Source organism: Falco naumanni, chromosome 4, assembly GCF_017639655.2.
Source record: "Falco naumanni isolate bFalNau1 chromosome 4, bFalNau1.pat, whole genome shotgun sequence".
Classification (NCBI taxonomy): Eukaryota; Metazoa; Chordata; class Aves; order Falconiformes; family Falconidae; genus Falco; species Falco naumanni.
Window position 1 is genome coordinate 103483887 of NC_054057.1, and position 22013 is coordinate 103505899.

The 22013-nt window shown below is 35.7% G+C and overlaps 1 protein-coding gene across 6 annotated transcripts in view; it reads left to right on the forward strand.

Annotated features, from left to right (window-relative positions):
- Positions 1-22013, forward strand: part of ERC2 (ELKS/RAB6-interacting/CAST family member 2) — a 521662-nt gene that overhangs the window by 102918 nt on the left and 396731 nt on the right. For all 6 annotated transcript variants that reach the window (XM_040593123.1, XM_040593126.1, XM_040593127.1 and 3 more), the window contains one exon: positions 14586-14660. In XM_040593123.1, coding sequence (XP_040449057.1) covers positions 14586-14660 — 75 coding nt within the window. The remainder of the gene's footprint in view (positions 1-14585; positions 14661-22013) is intronic.

A 22013-nucleotide genomic window follows, 5' to 3' on the forward strand; every position in this document is an offset into this window, starting at 1 on the left:
CATCAATTGGCAGGATATGTGAAGAAGTGATTTTGGAAATGGAGGTTATGTGGCAAGACATAGGGGCCTAGAAAATCTGCTAGACTTTACTGGGAGAGTCCATAGAGAGCTGTAAATAACTAGATAGTCTTTAACTTAGAAGCAATGGAGTAAGTAAACTATGAAATAAATTGTTTCTGTAATATGTCAACGGAGTTATGTAGTTGGCAAGTTTCCAGCAGGTAACTTTTTATACTGTCTGGGTTTTGGTTCTTACTCTACGCAGTTTCTCTGTTCTTTGTACAGTTAGCCTGCATTGTAGAGTTTTTAACCCTTAAACTATTTATAACTCTGTTTTGAATTTTCCTGTACCAAAATGTCTTTATGTGCAAGCTTTGTTACATGATGTCAGCAGAGCTTGGGTAGTTAATAGTCTATCACTTTATTTAAATTAGGGAAAATCTATCCGTTCATAGAGCTGCTAGGTAAGTTACTAGTGGTGTGGTTTTTTTGTTTTTTTGTTTTTTTTTGTTATTTAGTGATAGCATTGTATATTCTGTATTCACTGAGAGCTTCTAAATGTATAATAAGTAGCTATTTAAAAATATGGAATATATATGAATGGCAGTTATACCTAGACTGAAGATTTGGCATGTTCAATCAGTAGTATGCACTTAAACCAGCAACCAAAATATAAAATTCAGACTCCCTAGTGATTCACAGAAGGCCTAGACCAAATTCCCCAGAGGGAGATTTGGAAAGGCATAGCAAGGGCTGACCTTGTCTAAGCCTATAAAAACTTGAGTAATAGATATGAAATGAATGCGAAATGCAACATCTCAGGCAATACTAAGATAATGAAGAGTTGTAAGAAATGAAACTGAGAGCAACCTGATTTACTCAGGTTTGTGTTTGCTCTGTAGTGTGAAGGTAGTATGAAAAATAAATAAATAATCAGTATGAGCTATGGCATCCTTAGAGGAGTATCAGCATTAACAGATGTTTAACTAACAGAGAAGTATCAGAAGAAAAATAGATGGATTTGAAGGATGGATTAAGCATGAATATATTCAGCCAAGGGGTGATACAAGACTGCAGCCTCAGAGCGTATAAATTTTCTGATAACATGAAAATTAGTTAATACTGTTAATGTTTACGTTCTCATAACTGGGCTTAAGACTAAACGACAAAATAAAATTGTTTAATCCCTTAAAATATAGTGGTCTATATAGTAGAGACTTGGCAACAAGTAATGCAAAGCAAATGGCTGAAATTTTACTCCATTGTGTTGTAGTTTTCACTTATTTAGCACCTTTTGCTCAGCTATTTCAAAGAGCTATTTCAAATATATTATTAACATGTCAGTGAGAGGTATTATATTTGGAAACCAATTTGTAAATAAAAGTAGAAAAGGGATGGTCCTTCGTTATCATAGGTATTATAGTCTGTGTGCTGACATACAGACTAAAGTTTGCTCTGTTTTCTATTCTGAGTTTTAGTTCATAGAATATTATAAAAGGAATTAATGTAGTATAGGCTTATCTACACTTTTTTATTACACTAATTTTATCAACAATATAGCTCTGAAGTGTTAATTGCATTAGTTATGTAATAATTAAATAGAGATCAGGATTTTTTCAGGTTTGCTTTTCTTGTTATGGCTAGGGATTCTCAGCAAGAGGTTGTTTTCCTAAGATAATCACTCATTTTAAGTCAAACTATACAAATGCAAATCCCCATAGTAATACTGTAGATTCTTTTGCCAACCTGTGCTCTTGCGAATTTGCTTGTCAAACTGAAGGTAGTTTCACAGTTGTATAGAAACAGTCTTTGACATGTAGTTACAATGTAGAAATAAGATCAACAATTTTTAGGCCATTAGTAGCATGTATAGTATGTCTTTTCTCACTTACATTGCAGGTATTTTATGTGTTTGGCTCACTTGTGGGAGTAAAAAGTGCTCTGAAGGGGAATTTTTAACTAGTAATTGTACTTCATAGGATAAGTTTAGTTTAAGACAAACGTGATGGAGAAACAGCTTTTTGACTGAAACAACTTTAATATGATTCTTTTGGTATGTTGAGATTTCTGTTTCTATTCTACAAATCTCTGTTCTTTCCTACCGCTTTGTGATAAGGGGAAGCCATCTAAGGCATCCTTTTCAGCGTCATAGAGACCTTTAGAAGAGGTTCTTGCTGTCCTCTGTAGTCATGGGTGAGAGCAAGAATGGAAGAAAATAGATGTTGCGGAGTGATTAGTGTAATGCAGCTTAGCCTGCCATGGTGCTAGAATTCCCAGACTCCGCTGGGAAGCAGTGCATTGTATCCCCTATGCTGCTCAGAGGCTATTAGGCTGAAGAGAAGCACTGTGTGTCCTTTCCTGATTCAGAAGGAGGCAGCACTGTGAATTCTAAAAACTGTGGGTCCTGATTAGGTGTCCCTAATAGGCTATCTGTGTTGTCATTCACTGTCTGATAAAGAAACAGTTTTTGAGTGGGACTTGTGGGGCTGTGCAAGCATTAGACTGGGCAGATGATGTAGGTTCACGTGAAATACTGAATGTATGTACTGACTACCTTCACACCTTAAAATAAGAAGTGTATTTAATGCATGATCAAAATGCTGTTGGCATGGCTTAGTGAAAGAATGTACCTGCTTATGTACGGGAGATGTCTGTATTTTTACTTGTGGAATGGATGTATGTTTAGTCACATGATTAGAGATGGGCTGCAAGTTTTTCAGGAAAATGGTAGCAGTGTGCAGGCTGGCATAACTGTCCAGTGGGTAGAAAAGAAGAAGCTGTGTGGGCTGAATAAATTGTTCTGGTTGCCTAAATATAATGGGAAGTTTACCACTTCTGATGATTAAAAATGGTCATTTTGTGGAATAAGAACTGGTATGGTGATACTGATGTCTGTACTTGAGATTGTATGAGATTTATTCAGGTGTATAAAGGTCTATTCAGTAATACTGCTGATCAATGCATGTACATCTTGCAAGGTGGAAGGTATGTACTCTTGGTGTGTAGTAAACTGTGTGGAAAATAATTTCAGATTACTAAATCATGTTGTAGCTGGATCTAGTCAATGTTACATGGTGACTTGATATTCAGAAAGCATTTTTGTTTTGATTTATAGATAGATCTTACTAAACTGGACTAGAAATCCAAAATCAGCAAGTCTAAATCGAGACTTTTAATGGCTCTGACCCATCTGCTTTTTATATATTCTTCAGTTCATCTGTGGGACAGAGATCTCATGAATATGCATATTGAGTGAACTGACGAGCAGAAACAAATCTATAAGGAACAGATCGTTTAATATGATATAGGTAGTAATCTTTTAGCTTTCTGAAAGTTTGTTGTATTTGACAAGCCATCTTCCTGTCATCATGTTTTTTCAACTGTTTTTATAAATTGTAGAGTTTAATTTTATATATTTTTTTCAGTCAGGTTATGAAGCATTTAGTAGAAACAGTTGCTGGAACACACCTTGGAAGGAAATTAAACCTGACCTTTGGATGACCTGACAGAAAATGACTTGTTTGCAGCTACATGTTTATAGCTTACTGTTTGTGATATGAAAATATTTTCATGCATGCCAACCTTCTCTGTACAGGGCCACAAAATGGCAGAAGTTGGTGTAGGGGGCTGAATTGTATTGCTGCAGAAACTATCGCCAGGACTTTGCTACCGTGTGCGTGTGTAAACTTTTTTTCACTAGTTTGCATTTATATTATAAGAAGGGTCAACAACTGAGTTTATCATACTCTTCTGATTTCCACAGACACCATTCTGAAAAAGTTCTGCAACAAAGTGTTGTCACTGTGTTCTCTAACAATCTTTTGACTTAAAATTCTTTGTACTTAGATGGTGGTGCTGTTCTTGCAGTCATTTTGACATCTTTATGATGTGATCTTTCACAGCAGAATCATTTAGGCTTTACTCTAAGGCTGTGCTGTACTTGATGAGAAGTCTGCTTTCAGACCAATCAATTTATTTCTGTCTGAATCTGTTGAAGCTAATTGCACATTAGTAAACTGCATTGTTGCAGTTCTTTACTTTGTAGCCAAATACTTTGCGTATTAGGAAGTCAGATATTTAGGCATAAAACATTGCAGTAGCAAGAGTAATAAAACATATTAGTTTTTGAAAATTGTGCTCCCATTCTTTGAGGTGGTTGTAGGAAGAGGTATAGTTTTAATGGACACAAGGGTTTAATTAAAACACATAACTCCATTTAAAGTTTCAGTTTATGTACTGCAGAAGATATCCAGGACTTCTTAGGAAGTGCCTGAACCAGAACCCAAAAGGGTTGATGGCATCTTGCCTATACGGACCATATTTGCTTTAGACTGGGTAAGTTAAGCTCTAATTGTAATATACAAGCAATAGTAGGTGGCTCAAACTGGGCTGGGGGATTCAGTGTCTTTTGTGTGTTCCTGAACTACAGTACGTGAAGGCAGATAAAGATTGTTAAATATGAAAATGTTTCTAAGGTATAAAGCACAAAAAGTTAATGGATGCGTTTAGATGCATCAGTGTTGGGACCCCATTGTGAATTGTGTAAACCTAACTGAAGTCGGTCTATTCACTCTAGCTTGTTCAAATAACGGGCAGAGCAGGCAGTTGCCTTGATGGTAATCTGCCTGCCCTTCGCTGAGAAACTATGGTGCATCTACTCTAAACCAGAAAACCTTCCAATCTCCCCAGCTGTGTAGGGAAGGGTTAAGAAGGTTGAGTGGCTCCCTTCCTGTGACAATGATTTCTACCTCAGCCTCTCCTTGAAACTCTAAAAAGAGTTTTTCCTCGCTTGTTCAGCTCCATTTTGCTCCTCAAAAGCATGACAGGAACAGCAAGGTGAATGGGACTCCTCAAGAGAAAGGAGAACAATGGTAAGTAAGAGGAAGCTGCAGCTTCTAGGATGTGAATTGAGGTCCCTGCAATACCTCTGGGCTGGATGTGAGCATTACATTGTCCTGTGCTCCACATAAAAGAAAAAATGGTGTCTGAGGAAGGGTGGCCTGGGTAAGAGCAGAAGAGAGCATTAAACCTCGGCCCTTGGCTGTTACTGTCTTTCAATTCCTTTCCTATCCTAAAGATCTCCTGGAACAAGTGTCGCTCTGAGAAGCCTTGAGTTGACTCTGCCATTATTTTGAAACAAAGATGACATAAAATGTTTAAAATAGCAGTAATTCTAATTTTTTGAACTTGAAAATACAGATATAGAAATCAGGTAATATATAGCACGTAATTTTTTCTCGGTATGTTAAAGCAATTTATTTATTGAAACTGTACTTGTTGTCTTCAGCCGTTCTGCAAATCTGGCTCCAAAAGTTACCAAAACAGAACAAAACCCATATTTATACTGACGTAAGCTTAGTGCCTAAAAGTGTGAAAAATGGAAAGCATTTGATAACTCTGGTTTGCCATTGCTAGCACTTCTCTTTGTAACATGGTGGGATTTTTTTTTTTTTAAATACATGTGGTAATGTGTTTGATACAGAATTTGGTCTCCTACGTCATCATGAAGTTTTTCTCCATTTGTCTGTTTTCCAGTCTTACGCTCTTTGTATCTCATTGACTCCCAAAGTTTGGAAAATTCTCTTTTAGGGTCCGATTTTAATTTCAATAGATAGTACCAGTAATTTCAGTGGAGATTCTTTTGATTTACATCTTAGAGAAAACTAAATATTTATTTATTTATCCATATCAAAACTATGCATTAAAACAGCATTTAAGTACTGATGCACAGCAAAGTGTTTTGTAATCTGTGACTTAGCCCCCAGGCTGTAGATATTGATGTTGAGCATATAGTTACAGAAAAGATACACTCCCTAAATTGTGTAAGGAAGTGGTGTCTTGCTGCTTATATTGCCCTGACTTAGAATAGGAATAAACTACAATTTTTTGCTTTAAAAAATCTGTGAGGGGAAGCAGCATTGTTTTGAAGAGGCAATATTGTATTTGTAACTGTCATAATTTTAACACAGATAAGGATCTAGCATCTTTTATGCAGTGAGAAAACATTTTTTCCACCCCTCTGATCATATTTTCTTAAGGGATAGTTTTTTTTTTTTTTCTTGATAAAAAGGGAGGACTGAAAGAGGAAACTTGAACAGATGGATTCAAGTTACCAAGCAACACTTTGTTTCCCAGGCAATGGAAAAAGAACTGGAGCAGGTGCCAAGTGCATTTTCTTTTTTTTTTTTTTTTTTTTGTTATCATGAGTTGATGAATTAACTTCAATTTAACAGACTCTTGATGGACTTCATAGAATGATAAAATATTCAGCTGGACGATTACTTGTGGAGGTTGTTTACTGTGTGATTTGAATGGTTCATTTCTGTAGTTCGGTAGCGCACAGTGCAGTTGGCAAGCAACACATCACAACTAGTTTTTGTAGATGACGCTGGTGGTGGTTTCACTCCGATATTCTCATATTCAATCAACTCTGTTTTGCAATATTCTGATTTAAATGTATTGCTGTAATGATGCATTCAGGCTCTTCTCTAGAATCTAAGTTTCAGAGTGAAATGAGTGTTCTGCATTGTCAAATGTTTAGACATTACTCCCTACCTCTTCCCTGCTGAGAAAGACTGTCTTGGTGGGTGTATCTCAGCTGACAGGTATATCTGCATTGAATTGGTGGATTTGGTTAAGTTTCTGTCAGATCCAAGAATATGATTTTTTTTTTTTATAAAAAAAAGTCAATGCAAATTCATTTCTCCTTCCTTTTACTTTTTTTTTTTTTGGGTGTGTTTGTGTTGGGGTGTGTGGTGTGTGATGTGAATTTTTTTGGCAAGCATAAAATTTGGTTTTAGGTTAAAATGCATGAATCTTTCTTTAAATTTAAGAGTTGCATTCTAATTGTTTGTTTGAAAAAAGATCAAAGGCAATGGAATATTGAAGCTATTTGAAATATTTTTTCCCAAACATTTCATTTAACACTTTGAAAAATGTTGATTGCTTTAGACTTCTAAAGGTCTTTAAAGATTGTTTAACAAAATAGAAATATATTAGTTTCAGTGGTTCTTACAAGCTTTTTTTTAAGAAACCAAAATAAAACACCCACAGCCTCCCAAAAACCCCAGCACCCAAATCATGAATTATAAAAATATGAAAATACGAGCCCAAATGAAAAATTGTCCATCTTTCATTGAGAATTAGCTTAGCGCTCTCCCTTGCTGTCAGATATTTGCATGACCTAAGAGCTATATAGAATTTCTGTTAATCAATGATCCTTTTTACTAGTGCCATCCATATAAATATGTACACTTAGTAATTTTGGAAATAATATTGCACACTCAAATTGTATGTAGTAAAAAAACTAATCAAAGTATTATTAGTATTTATATGGTATATTATTGAAAAAACCCAACTTCTATGGATATAGAATATAGTGCTTAGGCAATCCTTTTGTGCGTTAATTTAGCAATCCAACATTTTTATCTGCACATATATTAACTACTTGGGAATGTAGGGATGAAATCTGTCTGACTATCTAGGGGAGATAATTTTGTTAATTGAGAGCTTTGACATGCTGTTACTTCATAATGTTTTAACTGTAATCTTGTATTTTGTTATAAAATAATGATATCTAATTTTTAATCTACCAATATTTCTTAGTCCTTCTGTATAGGGCTGCTCTCAATCCATTCATCCATCACACAACCTGTATTGGTAATGGAGGTTGCCCCAGGCCACTTGGCCAGGACCTTGCACTTGGCCTTGTTGAATTTCAGGAGATTCACACTGGCCCACTCCTGCAGCCTGTCCAAGTCCCTCTGGATGGCATCGCTTCCCTCAAGCATTATCAGTTGCGTGTCTTGGCTTGGTGTTATCTGCAAACTTGCTTGGTGTTACCTGCATACTTGTCCACTATGTGTCACTGATCAAGATATTAAATAGTATTGGTCCCAATACAGACTCCTGAGGGACACCACAAATATCACCACAAAACTTTGTTTGCATTTTTAAAAAAATTGCTATACCGAAGAGCCAAGGAACTTACACATTTGAAGTCTTATTACCTCTGATGTTTGTTGGCTTTGCTGATTAAGGCCTGATGTTTAAATACTAAATAGCCTAAACCAGCAGTAATTTTAAATGCATGTAAGTAAAACCCACCCATATTTAGAAAAGCACTTCCTGGAGAATTAGGGAACTGAAAATCAAAACCATAAATTATTTTAGCTAGTGATTTCACTGAGCCAATGTGAAGAGAAAAGAGACAGTAAGGAATACACTAAAAGGTAGGTTAGAAAGATAACAAGGCAGTGTATCCATTAATAATAAGTATGGATTTGAGTAAGATAAACTGATGTAACTATGCTTTTCAAAATTAAAAAAGTCCTGTGCTAATTAATTTAAAGTATTACTGCATCATGGGGGTGTGCATCACATAGGGAATGCCAACCCTTTCTTTGGTTGGCTCAGGCTGTTTGCAGTGATACTCTGATCAAGGGTTGATGTTTTATCAGTGCTAAATTTATAAAAATGATTTCTACAAAAAAAAAAAGTGAACAGTATGTTTAAAGTTCAGTGTATTAGGATGAGGAAAAGAGAGAAAACTATTTATTGTCAAGTTTCTTTCACTGAAGGTTTTTGCGAAGCAAAAACTTTTCCTTAACTTCGGAGAAGTAATTTTGGGAAGAGGAAAAAAAATTAACGATACTGGGGAAAAAAAAAAAAAAAAAGATCCTCTAAGCATTTTGTCCCTTTTGCAAAGAAAAGAAATAAATTTTTAAGGATTCTGGTGAAACTAGAGTTTCAGTAGCTCCTTTCAGGAAACATTCTATGTGCTTTCAATTAGAAACTAAATTGTCCCACATGCATTTCAAGCTCTATACACAAATCGCCTTTTCACTTGAAAACTTTTTATATGTGGTCTTTTGCCAGAAGACACTCTTCTAGCATGACAACATACATGGTTGCTTAAGGTGTTTTTGACATACAAGTCAAAGAAAAGCTGAGTTTTCTTAATGCTCAGATTATTTTTCCTTGTAGTCTGTCTTTAGGCATGTTGGTAAAACATATCATAAGCCCTTAATTTATACTTGAATTCAGGAATAAATGGAGGTACGATCATTGTAAAGAAATATTTTGGCTAGTGACTCAATATGTTCGTTTTCATCTGATGTAAAACCTTCTTCTTCCTCCCTCCTATTCTTCTTCACACCCCCAGGCTTTCTAATGTAGGCCAAGAGCAGTGTCAGAATTGTTGTTCAAGAGCAATACTGAAGTTAATGAGATTATTGCTAGACTTGTCTGCAGTGATGGACTATTTGATCTTTTATAGTTTGTTGGTGTATAATTTTGCAATTTTTTCTGTATTAATGAAAACTCATATTTGGCAGTTTATTTAAAAATGTGAAATGGAGAGAGAATTAGACATGCATCTGAATATTTTGCTTAACTGTGAGGACTTAATAAATTTAAGTACACCTACTTTAAAAAGAAACTCTTTTTCTAGTACAGAACTCTTATAGCTATCAACTCCTTATAGTTTCCCATAATTTTTCATTTCATATGCTTCTATGCACGTTTTCATTTTGTCAAACTATAAAATTTGTTGGGATTTGACAGAATTTCGTTAACAGGTTCCCACAGAGTTCAAATACCAGTGGTAGTAGTTTTTTAAAAGATGACCAATGGCAATTTGATTTTTTGAATTCTTCCTAATAACAAGGCTTTTTTCCCCTACATACTGGAGCCAGACATGGAAATTTTCAGTGTTGTCAGTTTATGGTTTCCAGAAAGATAAAAGAGTTTGATCAGGACTTCTTAAATATACTTTGATCTAAACTGTTATGAGACCATTTTATCTGGAGGTAGAGCAAAGGGTTAGAAAACGGAAGAGAAGATAAGCTTATATGTTAAGAATAAATTAATTTATATATGTTAAATTTTTGTAGTATTCTGCTTAAATAGATTTTGATCACTCTTTCTTAATGGTATTTTTGCCTGAAGAAACACTACTGTTTAGACATTTTAGGTAAGTGGGTGTGCTTTTACTTGAATTAAATAATTGATTGAAATATTAATATACTGTTGATTTGAATTTTGAAGTTCAGACAAGCTGTCCATGTAGAAGCAATACCAAGGCTTTCTTTTCCAGGAGAATGGAAGCAGTCTGCTTTGAGGTGTTTAAGATAACTAGCAGCTCCTATACTATTGCCTGCTGTGATTTACAGATTTGTACATTTTACCTAGGAATACATAAAGCTGGATTTACTGACATGATTGTTTCTCATGCCTGTTTTTATGTTGCCTTAGACATAGTTGCTGCCATTTTTAATTACCTATCTTTCTTACTCCTCTGGCTATTTGATTCAGATGTCTTTGTTCCTATTATGTCTTTATTTTTTTCAAATCTTGAATTTGGTGTTAATTTTAAAAATATCTTCTGGTTTATGATTGCATTTTCCTTCTGTTCTTTAATCAGTAGAAGCTTACCGGTTGAAATGCAGGCGCTCACTGACATGATTCCATCTCTAAACTGCCTATTTTTCTGACAAAATTCCTTTTCTTTCTAACACACTGTGCTATGCTATTTTAGGCAGTTCTATGTAAATAGAAGGTAAAACCCTTGAACTGCATTAACAGCATTGGTGTAACCTGTTATTTAAGAGTTTCAGCTCAGTGTGGTCTAATCAGAACAACATATAGTCACTGATGTCTTGGGAACCTTCATAAAGTACATCAGAAGCAGAATAAAAGAAGGATTGGTTTGCAGCACCCTGGCTTTCCTGCAGCCAAGTGATGAAGTGTCTTATAATAAAGCTGGGATAAAAAGGCAGTTTCATTTGTGTTTTAATTAGTATTAGGTTTGTGCCATGCTATGGAATGTGGATTTTGATTATCAGTCAGTAATGATAAGATCTTGCAACATCTTTTTCTTGATTTCTGAACAAAAGAACAGGACTCGTCTTCCACCATTTTAGGAAGTATATGATATGAACTGTCTCCTCTTGGGATTTTTGATGTTTAAATTAGTGGTGAAATTGTGTGCTGAAATTACTTCTGAGGCCAGCACAAGATGCTAATCTAATATCCTAGAAACATGTGGAAGGAGAAAGCTATGACCAGCTTTGGTTTAAGATTAATTTTGGTCTAAAAGCAAAGAATAGTAGAGTAAATTTAATGTGAAGAAAAAGACCTCATTACCCAGCAATTTTGTGTGGGTGTGTTAATCACCTTGACAACTAAGAATCATCATGAAATCCCTGGTGTGGGCATCTGGTTGTGCAGTGTTATAATTGATGTGTATGTACAAAGTGGTTACTCAGAGGTACTACCAACTGCAGTGATACAGATGTCATATAGGGGTTATAATGAAAGTGTAATTTCATAAATGAATATATCAGTTCCAGTCTATACAATTCAGGTTATAAGAAACTATTGCTGATGTTTGTGAGGTTTTTTTTGAAGTTTATTATTAGGCTCCCTGGGGTTTTTATTAAAAGAAATTAAAAAGACAAAGCAGCATCATTCCAAAAATGATGTAATGGATAAAAATCTGGTTTCCTTAGGCAATAAGGACTTCATGAAATGTTCAGAATATCTCTTGGTTAGCTGTTCAGGCAAATCTGAAACCCTCCAGATGACCTCAGATAGCAAAACAATCAGTATAAGGTGTCATGCTCATAAAGCGGTAGTATCCTTGAATCGATACCCCAAAAGTATATCCCTGAGTCAGGTACCCCAAAAGAAAAAATGCATCTATAGAACAACATAAATTCAAGAACTGAGCCTTGTGGGAGTCTCCAAACATTTGAATCTGGTTGGAAGAAAACCCACACAAAATAATAAAGTGGGAGTCATTTTCTGATCTTCTCCAGAATCCTAAAGTCTGCTTCATTTTACCATCAGGGATAGAGAAGAAAAGCTTTTAAGTCAGCCAGCATCAGATTGATTCATAAAGCAAACAGGAAAAGTATTATGAGGCAAAGCTTCATGCTATGATAGACATCTAGGAATACTCATCTTTGGCAGTCTATTCATCTTTGGCTAAGGGGGTGGAAACTCTGGTTTGTCTCCCTGGGTAATGTGTGGAATCCTGTTTATATTCCAACTCAGTTTATGTGGCCTTGGGGAGCAAAGTCTGGTCTTAGAATTAGCTGTAATTTTTGCTGATCAGATAGCGGTATGACTGGCCAACTATTTTTCCATGACTTTTGTAGGAGAATTGTATGACAAACCTATGACATACTCTTATTTTGTAAAACATGTTTGTAGTGAAGATACTTGTTTCATCTGAGAAAAACAGATGGTGGTGATTGAGAGATTCCCTATATAGGTGGTTTGCAAGAATTTCTTTTTATAATGTGGAGAGTTAGTTGTATATTAAAAAAATAAAAAGGAAAAAGGACCATTCAGATACACTTTTTCATAAATGCCCAGTGCAAAATTAGACGTTCTCTGTTGTCATTTGTTAGAGGTAGTTTAAATATACATACATATATCTGTAATATATTTAATGTAATAAGTTAAGTAGGTCAGCATGCTGTTTTTAGGTATGTGTTTAAAGATTTGCACCTAAGCTGACTCTTGCAGGCTGTGATTTATGAGGATATCAATAGGTTATTTCAGGTCAGAATGTAATTTAACCGTTTGTCGAACAGTTATGTTTTTGTGCATCTCTTCTATAGAAACAGCAGAGTGGGCAAGACAGAAGAGACAAGATAGACCATATCTAACTTTTTGTTCTTTATGTTCCTAGGGTTCTTAAGAGCTTCAGTCATTGACTAAGGTGTCATTGTTAGGTGCAATACAAACAGGGAATGAAAAATTGCCCATGCCCCTAAATGTTTGCGGGCTAAGATCATAAACAAATGGAGGAATCTGAAAAATAGGATCAAAATGGTATGATCAAAATGGTCTTAAGTTACCAGGCATTTGACTGTAGTGTAGTTACATAACTGTAATCATACAGCTCATAAGTATTGATCTATTCCTGTATACATAAAATCCTGTTACCTATGGACAGCTTCTTTTATTTTAGCCAAAAATGCATGCCAAATCTGACAATTTTGGGATGGGTGTCTTGATATTGTGTCCTGTCATATGCTACATTTCAAGTTAAGTAATCTGTGTTCACTTAAATGGAGCTCACAGAACTATCTTGTCTTTCAGTTACTTTAATATACTAGGCCATGCAATTTTTTTAACGTATTTTATAAAGATGTTTATTATCAGTAAATTTTAATTTAACAACATGCCCCAATTCACTCCTACTACTTAGTCCTTAAAGAGTGGTTGTTTCTCAAAGTCATTGATAAGCAATATGCTTGTTGCTAAACAGAACAAGAAACTGATTGCTAGCTCGTGATACAAAAAATCATGACTTTTAAGCTTGTGGGTTATAAGGCAGGTGAGACCCAGAAATGTGCTAGGATAGTGGAGCAGGATAATAAAAGCACACAATCTGTAGCTGATTATATTTCTGATTGTTAGTCTGTCAATTGGTTGTCAAGTTGTACATTGTTTGCTTCACTCCAGAAAAAGGGATTTGAGAGGTGAGAATAAAGATAATTAGGACTGACAGTGTGATATTTTTTTGATGATACCCACTGCCTGAATTTATGAGGATGAGCTGGGAGAGGCATAATTTGGAAGACACAGTAGCTCAGGTTCTGGAGTCAGCTAATGTCTTTGCGGTGAATGAACCTAACTTAGCCTACTAGGCATAAATGTATTTTTCATGGTTATAAAATTAGTTCAATTGTGTTCAAGTTTAGAGGAGAAAGACTCTAAAAGACTAGAAACAGGACTATATCTGTCCTGTTACAGTTTGTTTTTCTAATAAACCTCTCAGATTGTTTGTGTGTGGGGTATATGCATCACCAAATTCTTGTATGATGATGTTTCATTACAGTTTTACATTGTTCTATGTGGATATGTGAGTTTTTTATTGAGATATCTCATACTAAGATAAAACTCCTGTGTTTTATGAGACAGTGCTGCTGTCTTCGTACTTTTCTGTTTTTTTTTAATATATAAAGACCAGTAGACATTAATTCTGTTAACTGTGTTTTAACTAATGCAATCTATTTTTCTTTTACCTGTGGATTAAGATGCATAAAAACTAGTATGAAAATTTGAAAACTGAAATGTAATTGCTACTGTAGAGGATGCTGCATCAACCCACTATATAATTATTATCCTTAAAATGTCAAAGTTAAATACAATGTCATTAAATTCCTTATTTCAGCTATTAGAGGAGGAACTAAGAAGAAACTACTGCAGAAGATTTTAAATGACTTAACAGTGTTTGAATTAGTAACGTAACTGAATTAAGTTTTGATGTTTAGGCAGAAACAGCAGCATTGTATTTGGACTAAGAAATTACTTCCTGGCTTTGTCACCACTGACATTAATTATTGATAATGGTTTCAGAAATAGCGCATGTGCCATCAGAGTTGACTGTAATATAAGATAGGGACTGCAGTGATGTTAGAGGGATTATAAAGAGGAAGCACCTGTAGCATTTGGAGTTGCATGCTTCTAATCATCAGACTTTTATTTTGCTGCAATAAATTCATATGAGTGACTACAATAATGGAAAGATGAGTCGTCAGGCTTATTTCTATCGTGTCCCTCCACAGGAATTGCACAGAAGAACCCAACTTCAGCCTGAGCCAGCAAAGACGAAGGCTCTTCAAACAGTTATTGAAATGAAGGTATGGTCTTTGCATGTTTTCTTGTGCATTATTTTTGTAGCATGAATTCCTGTGTTCGGTATGGCTGGGATTGAGTCAATTTTCCTTATAGCAGCCTGTATGGTGGTATGTTTTGGATTTGGGACCAAAACTGTGTTGATAACACATTGATTTTAGCTGTTGCTGAACAGTGCTTGCACACAGTCAAAGCTTTCTCGATTTCTTACTCTGCTCCCCCCTGGCAGCAAGTAGGTTGGGGTGGACAAGAGGCTGGAAGGAAACACAGTCAGGACAGCTGACCTGAATTGAGCAAAGGGATATTCCGTACCATAGAATGACATGCTCAGCAATAAAACTTAGAGGAGGACATTCAGAGTTATGGCATTTGTCTTCCCAAGTACCTGTTGTGCATGATGAAGCCCTGCTTTCCTGGAAGTAGCTAAGCATCTGCTTGCTGATGGGAAGTACTTAATGAATTCCATAATTTGCTTTGCTTGCATGCATAGCTTTGCTTTACCTATTAAACTCGCTTTATCTCAACGTACGCATCTTCTCACGTTTGCCCTTCTGATTCTCTTCCCCCATCCCACTGAGGGGCAGTGGATGAGCGGCTGTGTGAGACAGCTGCCTATCAGGGTTAACCCACAATACTTTGATTTATAACCTTTACTATTAAATCATTAATTGTTTCCTTTTACTGCTTAATTTATTTTGCTGTGGAGCTAGGAATAATTAGTATTTCTTTCTCCCACTTTGTTTTCTTAATAAGACTTGATTAAAAAAAATAAACTAAGTGTAGCATGGCTGAATAATATGAAATATATACTGCTTGTTAAAAAGACTTCAGGGTAAGGAATGAGGGGGGGAGTTTCAGGTGAGCTAATCTGGATGGAATAAACTGACAAACAGAAGCAAACACAAACTGTCCAAGGCCAATAGAAAATGTTTTTCTTCTTGATCTTTAATAATAATACTTCTGTTGGTGGTATTTGGCCATCATTTTGCATTTAACCTAAGGAACAATATTCATTGCATCAGCAGAGTGATATGAAAAAATGTTATGAAGCTCTTACCTTAGTCCTGAATATAGTTTCCTCTTTCAATATATAATACTACTAAAGTGTTGTGGCTTCCCCCGCGCCCCCCCCCCCCCCCCCCCCCCCCCAATAACAAAAGATAAAAATAATAATTAAAAAAAATGAAAATGGATATTTTTGCATAATTCTATGAGTCTGGAACATACATCTTCAAGAAAAATACCAAGAGACTTGAGATAATTTATGAGTTGGCAATGCTGCCTGAAATAAATTAATGATAGTCTTTCATTTCAGTCTTAAAGGAAGAGCAAATTAAAGGCCTTATTTTGCCAGTGACTTCTGTTGTAAGCAAATGAGTTCAGCATGTCTGAACATTGTGGTAAATACACAGTTACAATGACAGCAGGACTTCATAAATATAGTATCTGCCTTTTAATAGATAATAATTAGTTTGGATTATATGAGTAATAAAGAAGGTACATAAATTTCAGTATTCTGTCTTCTGATGTGTATTTGTCTTGGACGTTCCCTGTTTATTCTAGTTCAGAAGTCTATGTGTGAAATCTAAAATATGTGTTTTTGCAGCAACTTGTTACCCTAAGTATATAGAGTGTGTGCATGTGTGTGTATATATATATATAAAGTAGAATTCTGGCTGAAAAACTCTATTGATATTCAAGATTATAAATTTAAAGTTTTAGGATACAGAGATAGTGCGTTAGAATAATTTATGGTCTTCCATGTGGGCTATTAACAATGTAAATGTGACGTTACAGAATCATTTGCAATTCTTCCTGTACCAAAACTCCTTGAAAAGAACTGGGGGGTGATATGATACATGAATGACACACGTCACAGCTGTAGTTGCAGCCTCTCTGACAGCATCTGTCCCTGAAGACAATAACATCTTTTCTGCTTGTCTCCCAGGAGAGCTGGGTGTGGTGTGATGTTCCACTTCTTAAAAATCTAATGTTTGTAGCGAGGGCTTTCGTTTGTCACGGGTGAGACTGTAATCATGTTGCTGGAGCATTCTGATGCGGAGCTGCCTTTTGGCTCTGAGGCACAGGGTTCTTTCTTTTCCTATGAACACATGCTCCTTTGGGGTAGACCTGTCTAAAATAGGCCTAATATTGAAAAGAAAAAGGGACAAATGTAAGATGTTGAAATCCACATGATTAAACAGCAGTTTTTGTTACAAGTTCCAGCTTTGGAATGTTTTCAAGTAAATTTAAATTGTCTTAATCCAGACAGCATTTGTTTTGAAAAAAAATGTGGAACATTTGTTTTGAATGATCAAGCATTGAAGCAATTATTTCCCTACAGTGCTGAGGGTAGAAGGAGGGAGAGGATTATTCTGTAATATGGCAGTCTGAGGCCATACACTCCCCCATGCAGAGGCTCCAAGCAGTATATATTTCTCTTCACCGCACCCAACCCCTTCCACCCCCTCGCCGCATGAGCTTTTGTTTGAGTTCTCTCCATGGCTCCACCAGCCTCTACCAGGAGGCAGCTTTCCTTCCTTCACAAATCCCTCTATTCTTCCCTGTGGCTTTCTTCTGTCCCTTGCCACGGCTAATGCTTTCTGTCCCTTTACCCAGTCAGTCGTCCCTTTCATCCAATGAAGTATACCCGTTTCTTCTACTTGTAATCTCATGTATATTTTTTTTTTTGTCCTAAACAGCTTTCCTTCTGCACTACCTTTCCTGTCCTGATCTTCATTTCTCTCTGAAAACTTTGAAAATAGTTGCCTTTTCTTATAACAATTGTATTTTCTGCATAACTGTTGTCTCTTTGACCAGTGTTTATCTTTTGTATACTTAAAAAAAAAAGGGGGGTGGGGTGGGTGTGAAAGAAAATATAGCAAATTCACATCCTATGTCTTGACTCCTGTTTCTATTGCTTTATTTATTCCTTTTCAGATATCTATTATTTTTGCAGGTGAATCGCACATGCCTTTCCTAACTTTCTGGTTTTTCTTCTTAGATGCATTTGCATCCAGGTGTCTTATATATTTGCTTATTCTTTCCCCTTACATTTTTTACTCTGTTTCGTTGTCTGAAAGAGACTTTCTTCTCCAGAAGCCCTTTCATATGGAAAGCAGAGTCACAAGACCAAACGAGGGCAGGATGATTCTTTTCCCACCATGTTCTTGTTCCCTCAAGCTCCTGGTTTTTTGAACTTGCTTAATGATATTGTAGACCTTGTTTTCAAGATTTTTTTTTTTTTTGATTTCTCGTTTTGTTCCCCCAGCCCTCTACCATGGTTTTCTGAGATCTATTCTCTAGAAAGTAGGACATACTAGATAATGCTGTTTATATCCTGGATTTACTAAAGGGGTAAAAGTTTTGAACTGCGCATCTTTCCAAAACAGCAAGTTACATCATGGAGCTCGTGGTACTTGGAGAAGAGCTGCCAGAATGTTTAAAAATATTGCTAAACAATTAATGACTTGAGGGGCTTAATTTTGTGTAGTTTAATAAATAGGAAATGACAGAGCAAAGAGATTGCAGTCTGTAGATATCTACTTGAGATATCTTCATTTAAAAAAAAAAAAAAAGTCCTCTCCAGTAATGAAAATAAATATGTTGTAAAATATAGTGTGTGGAAGCTTGAGGTTGCAAATCCACACCAAAATATGGTATGTATATTTAACAGCATTCATATAATTTTGTCTTGTGTTAGATAGGAAGCCAGTCTAGTTTTGTTGCAATGGTTGCTTTTGACTGTGGATACATGTAACGGAACAGTATTTTTTTTCTCATGCCTAAATCTTTATCTGTTTAAGTGTAAAATAAAGCTGTTACATTGAAATCCTTTCCTTTAATTGCAGTTGCAACTGCATATTTCTTTGCATGTTGTGCGTTGACAAATGCTAGATCACTGATACCTTTGAATATCAGTGATATCCAAAGTTGATTAACACTGATTAATATCATAAAAGAGAGTAAAAGGAAACACGCTTTTCATTTCATTCTTTCAAAAAGAAGTTCTCGTAAGCACATGAATTGGGTCAAAATTTGCTCATCTTGTGTGAGGCCACACCTGGACTACTGCATTCAGTTCTGAGGTGCCCAGTACAAGACAGACATGGACCTGTTGGAGCACATCCGGAGGAGGGTCACAAAAATGGTCAGAAGGCTGGAACAGCTCCCCTGTGAGGAAAGGCTGAGAGAGTTGGGGTTGTTCAGCCTAAGGAAGAGAAGGCTCCAGGGAGATGTTCTTGTGGCCTTTCAATACTTAAAGGGAGCTTATAAGAAAGATGGGGAGAGGCTTTTTAATAAGAACTGTTGTGTTAGGACAACAGAAATGGTTTTAAACTGAAAAAGGATAGATTTATATTAGGCATAAGGAAGAAATTTTTTATGATGAGTGTGGTGAGGCATTGAAACAAGTTGCCTAGAGAAGTTGTGGGTGCCCCATCACTGGAAGTGTTGAAGGCCAGGTTGGATGGGGCTTTGAGCAACATGATCTAGTAAAAGGTGTCCCTGCCCATGGCAGAGGGGTCGGGCTAGGTGATCTTTAAAGGGTCCCTTCCAACCCAGACCATTCTGTGATTCTATGATCTTGTTCAGACAGTTCTAAGCTTAAACCAGTGAGAAAACCAGAAATGAGTTCCCTACAGATATGGCATAAAGCTTATCCTAAGTGTAAGGTATTGACTATCTGAAATATATGTAGTCTAATAACAAGAATTACGAACTATTTAAAAATAGTAAGCTGTAAAGTAAATGAAAATATTTGTGGTTTACCTTACTTGCAGAAAGAGCCGTCTTTATGTATTGATCCAGCTTTGATATTTCAGGTATGGGTTTGGTTCTGAATGAGCGTGTATGTGTGTTTGCGGTGAAACATACTTGCATTATTAAGATTGCATGAACTTTCAATTTCCCTTGTCTTCAAAAATAAACCTGAATATTTTCTGTGTTAAATTGATGAAAGTTAAAAAAATATATAGTAAGAGTAGTCATGTATGATCTGTTGATAGCATGTGTGCATATGTGCATTCTATTAAATGCGAAGTTTCAAATATTTACTTCTGATTGCTTGTTGAGTGCCCTACAAGCAAAATTTTTCACAGACGTAGTTTAAACTTATCAGGTATTTGAAATGATGAAGAGTAACAACTCATTACTTTCCATTTCAGAGTAAGACAGACTGGAATGCTGTATTATTTACAGATATTTTGCCTTTTTTCCTCTGCTAAGTTTTAGGAAACGTACTGTAGCACTCTTGTAAGGACTGCATATATAAGATTCATGCAACATTGTGGAAACAATCTCCTTTCCATTGTGGAATATTATTTCCTTCAGTGTCAGGATACATACTAATTATTTTCTGTTGCAAAAGAGACTGCTTTCTCCTAGGTCCAGCATAGAAATAGCCCTAACCTCTCTCACAGAATATCTGCAACACTGTTCTAATAAAGGAGATGAGGAAGAAGTATCAGTTACTGCAGGAAGGAGGGGATAGATTAGGGCGAGTACCTCAATCTATATCACAAATCCTGCTATATAATCTTACGTCTTTTAAAAGATTTAAGAAGCCCTGACTGGAAAAATCTGCACAAATACTGCATTGTTGTAGATCTCAAAGACGTTTATTAGTACCATTTAGTACTAAGCTTTTTCCATAATATTACTGCAAAAGAATCTTCTTTGTGATTCAACACAGACTCATGTAGTTTTTTTAGTGTGTTGCTAATGTGGATAAGCCTTAGAGGTTTGAAGGAAATACTGCATCTGTTCCTATTTCAGTTTCTGTAAGATTGCCAGACCCTGTGCCACAACAAGAGCTGGTTGAAAGTTTTCCAATTGAAGTTTTCTGTGGGAAAATGCTGATTCAGCTGAATCAGAAGATTTTATGGGAATGTGCCTATTCTGTCAAAACTTTTAGCGGAAGCAAAGCGATCTAATGTTCTATCCATCCTGTAAGTCAACCCAGCTTCCTTGTGGTACTACCCACTGGGAGCTGTCTGTACTATCTTTGACCTACAAGGTTCCTCACTCTCTAGCAGTTCTCCAAACAGGAGAACTTTCAGGTTTTCAGGGCAAGCCAGCAGCCTGTCTTGCTTATTTTCAGAATTGCTGATCCTGTGTTGTTCATATATAAGGGAGCAGTACCTTTGGTTCCTCGAACAGTCTGTGAATGAAGGTGATGTCTGGCTTCTCTTCTGTCTTGTCATCACATGTTTTTGATACTTTATTCTGAAAGAGATTTTAGTGTTGAAAATTTTGTGAAATTTCTGCCTTCTGTTCCAATAAAAAGTTAATCCAAAACTGACAGTGACAATTTTTCTAGAGATAGAAAAACTAGTTACACAGCTGTAGTCACAGTATGCAGAGATTGATTAAAAATAAACTTTTCCTCGGAGAGTTCAAACTTGTGATAAAGTACAGAAAACTCTTCCAGAAGTTATGTTAGATATTTCTCTTAAAGTTTCAATATTATTCTGTGATGGATAAACCTAAGGAGTATAACAGGCTGTGCTATAAATTATTTTTGCCATGTTATATTTACAAACATGTACAATACAAATGCAGTACAAAACCCTGGACTCTTAAAGACTTTAGAGAGATTTGATGAGGACTGCTCCCAGATGAGATGTCGTAACAGGTCATGCAAGTATTAATATATTTCAGTGTGAAATCATTCTGAAGTGCAGCGAAGCTTAGATTTTGCTTTTATCTTCAATAATAGGAGTAGAAAATTTCTGAAATGGAGTCTGTTGGAGCAAGCTGGTTTGATTGTAGTATCTGTGAGAGCTACAATAATTTATTGTTGTGCATAAGCCTTGATAGTTTTTAAAATACTTTTCAGTATTTTTCTTTTTGTACAGTTTCTCCAAGTGATAAGATTTAATGAAATTCTTCCCCTTTCTTTTTTTCATCCTATCTCAACCTTTTATTTCACATTTCTCTTTTTAAAAAAAAAGTTTATGGAAAAATGTTTTGTGAACAGAACAGTTAACATCTAAAAAAGGTTTATTTTTTGTCGTGTGATGGGCTGGTCATTTAGTGGAAAGATTATTTGGTTTGTATGATCATTCACACAGTCTTTGCTCTATGATACGAGAAATGCTGATTCCATGGGCAAATACGAATAAAATTTTTAGGGTTCTGATATGGGAAATCTGCCATGTTAATATCGTTAGACTAGTATACTAAGTTATATAAGTTACATTTTATCTGTAACTTGAAAAGTTGTTATTCAAAAATACTCCATAATTATATTAGATGTAGGCATATAATGTAAAGGCTGGTTGGAATTCTTCCAAAATGGGGGGGAGTGGTGGTGGTGGTGTGTGGTGTTTTTGTTGGTGGGTTTTTATTTTTTGTTT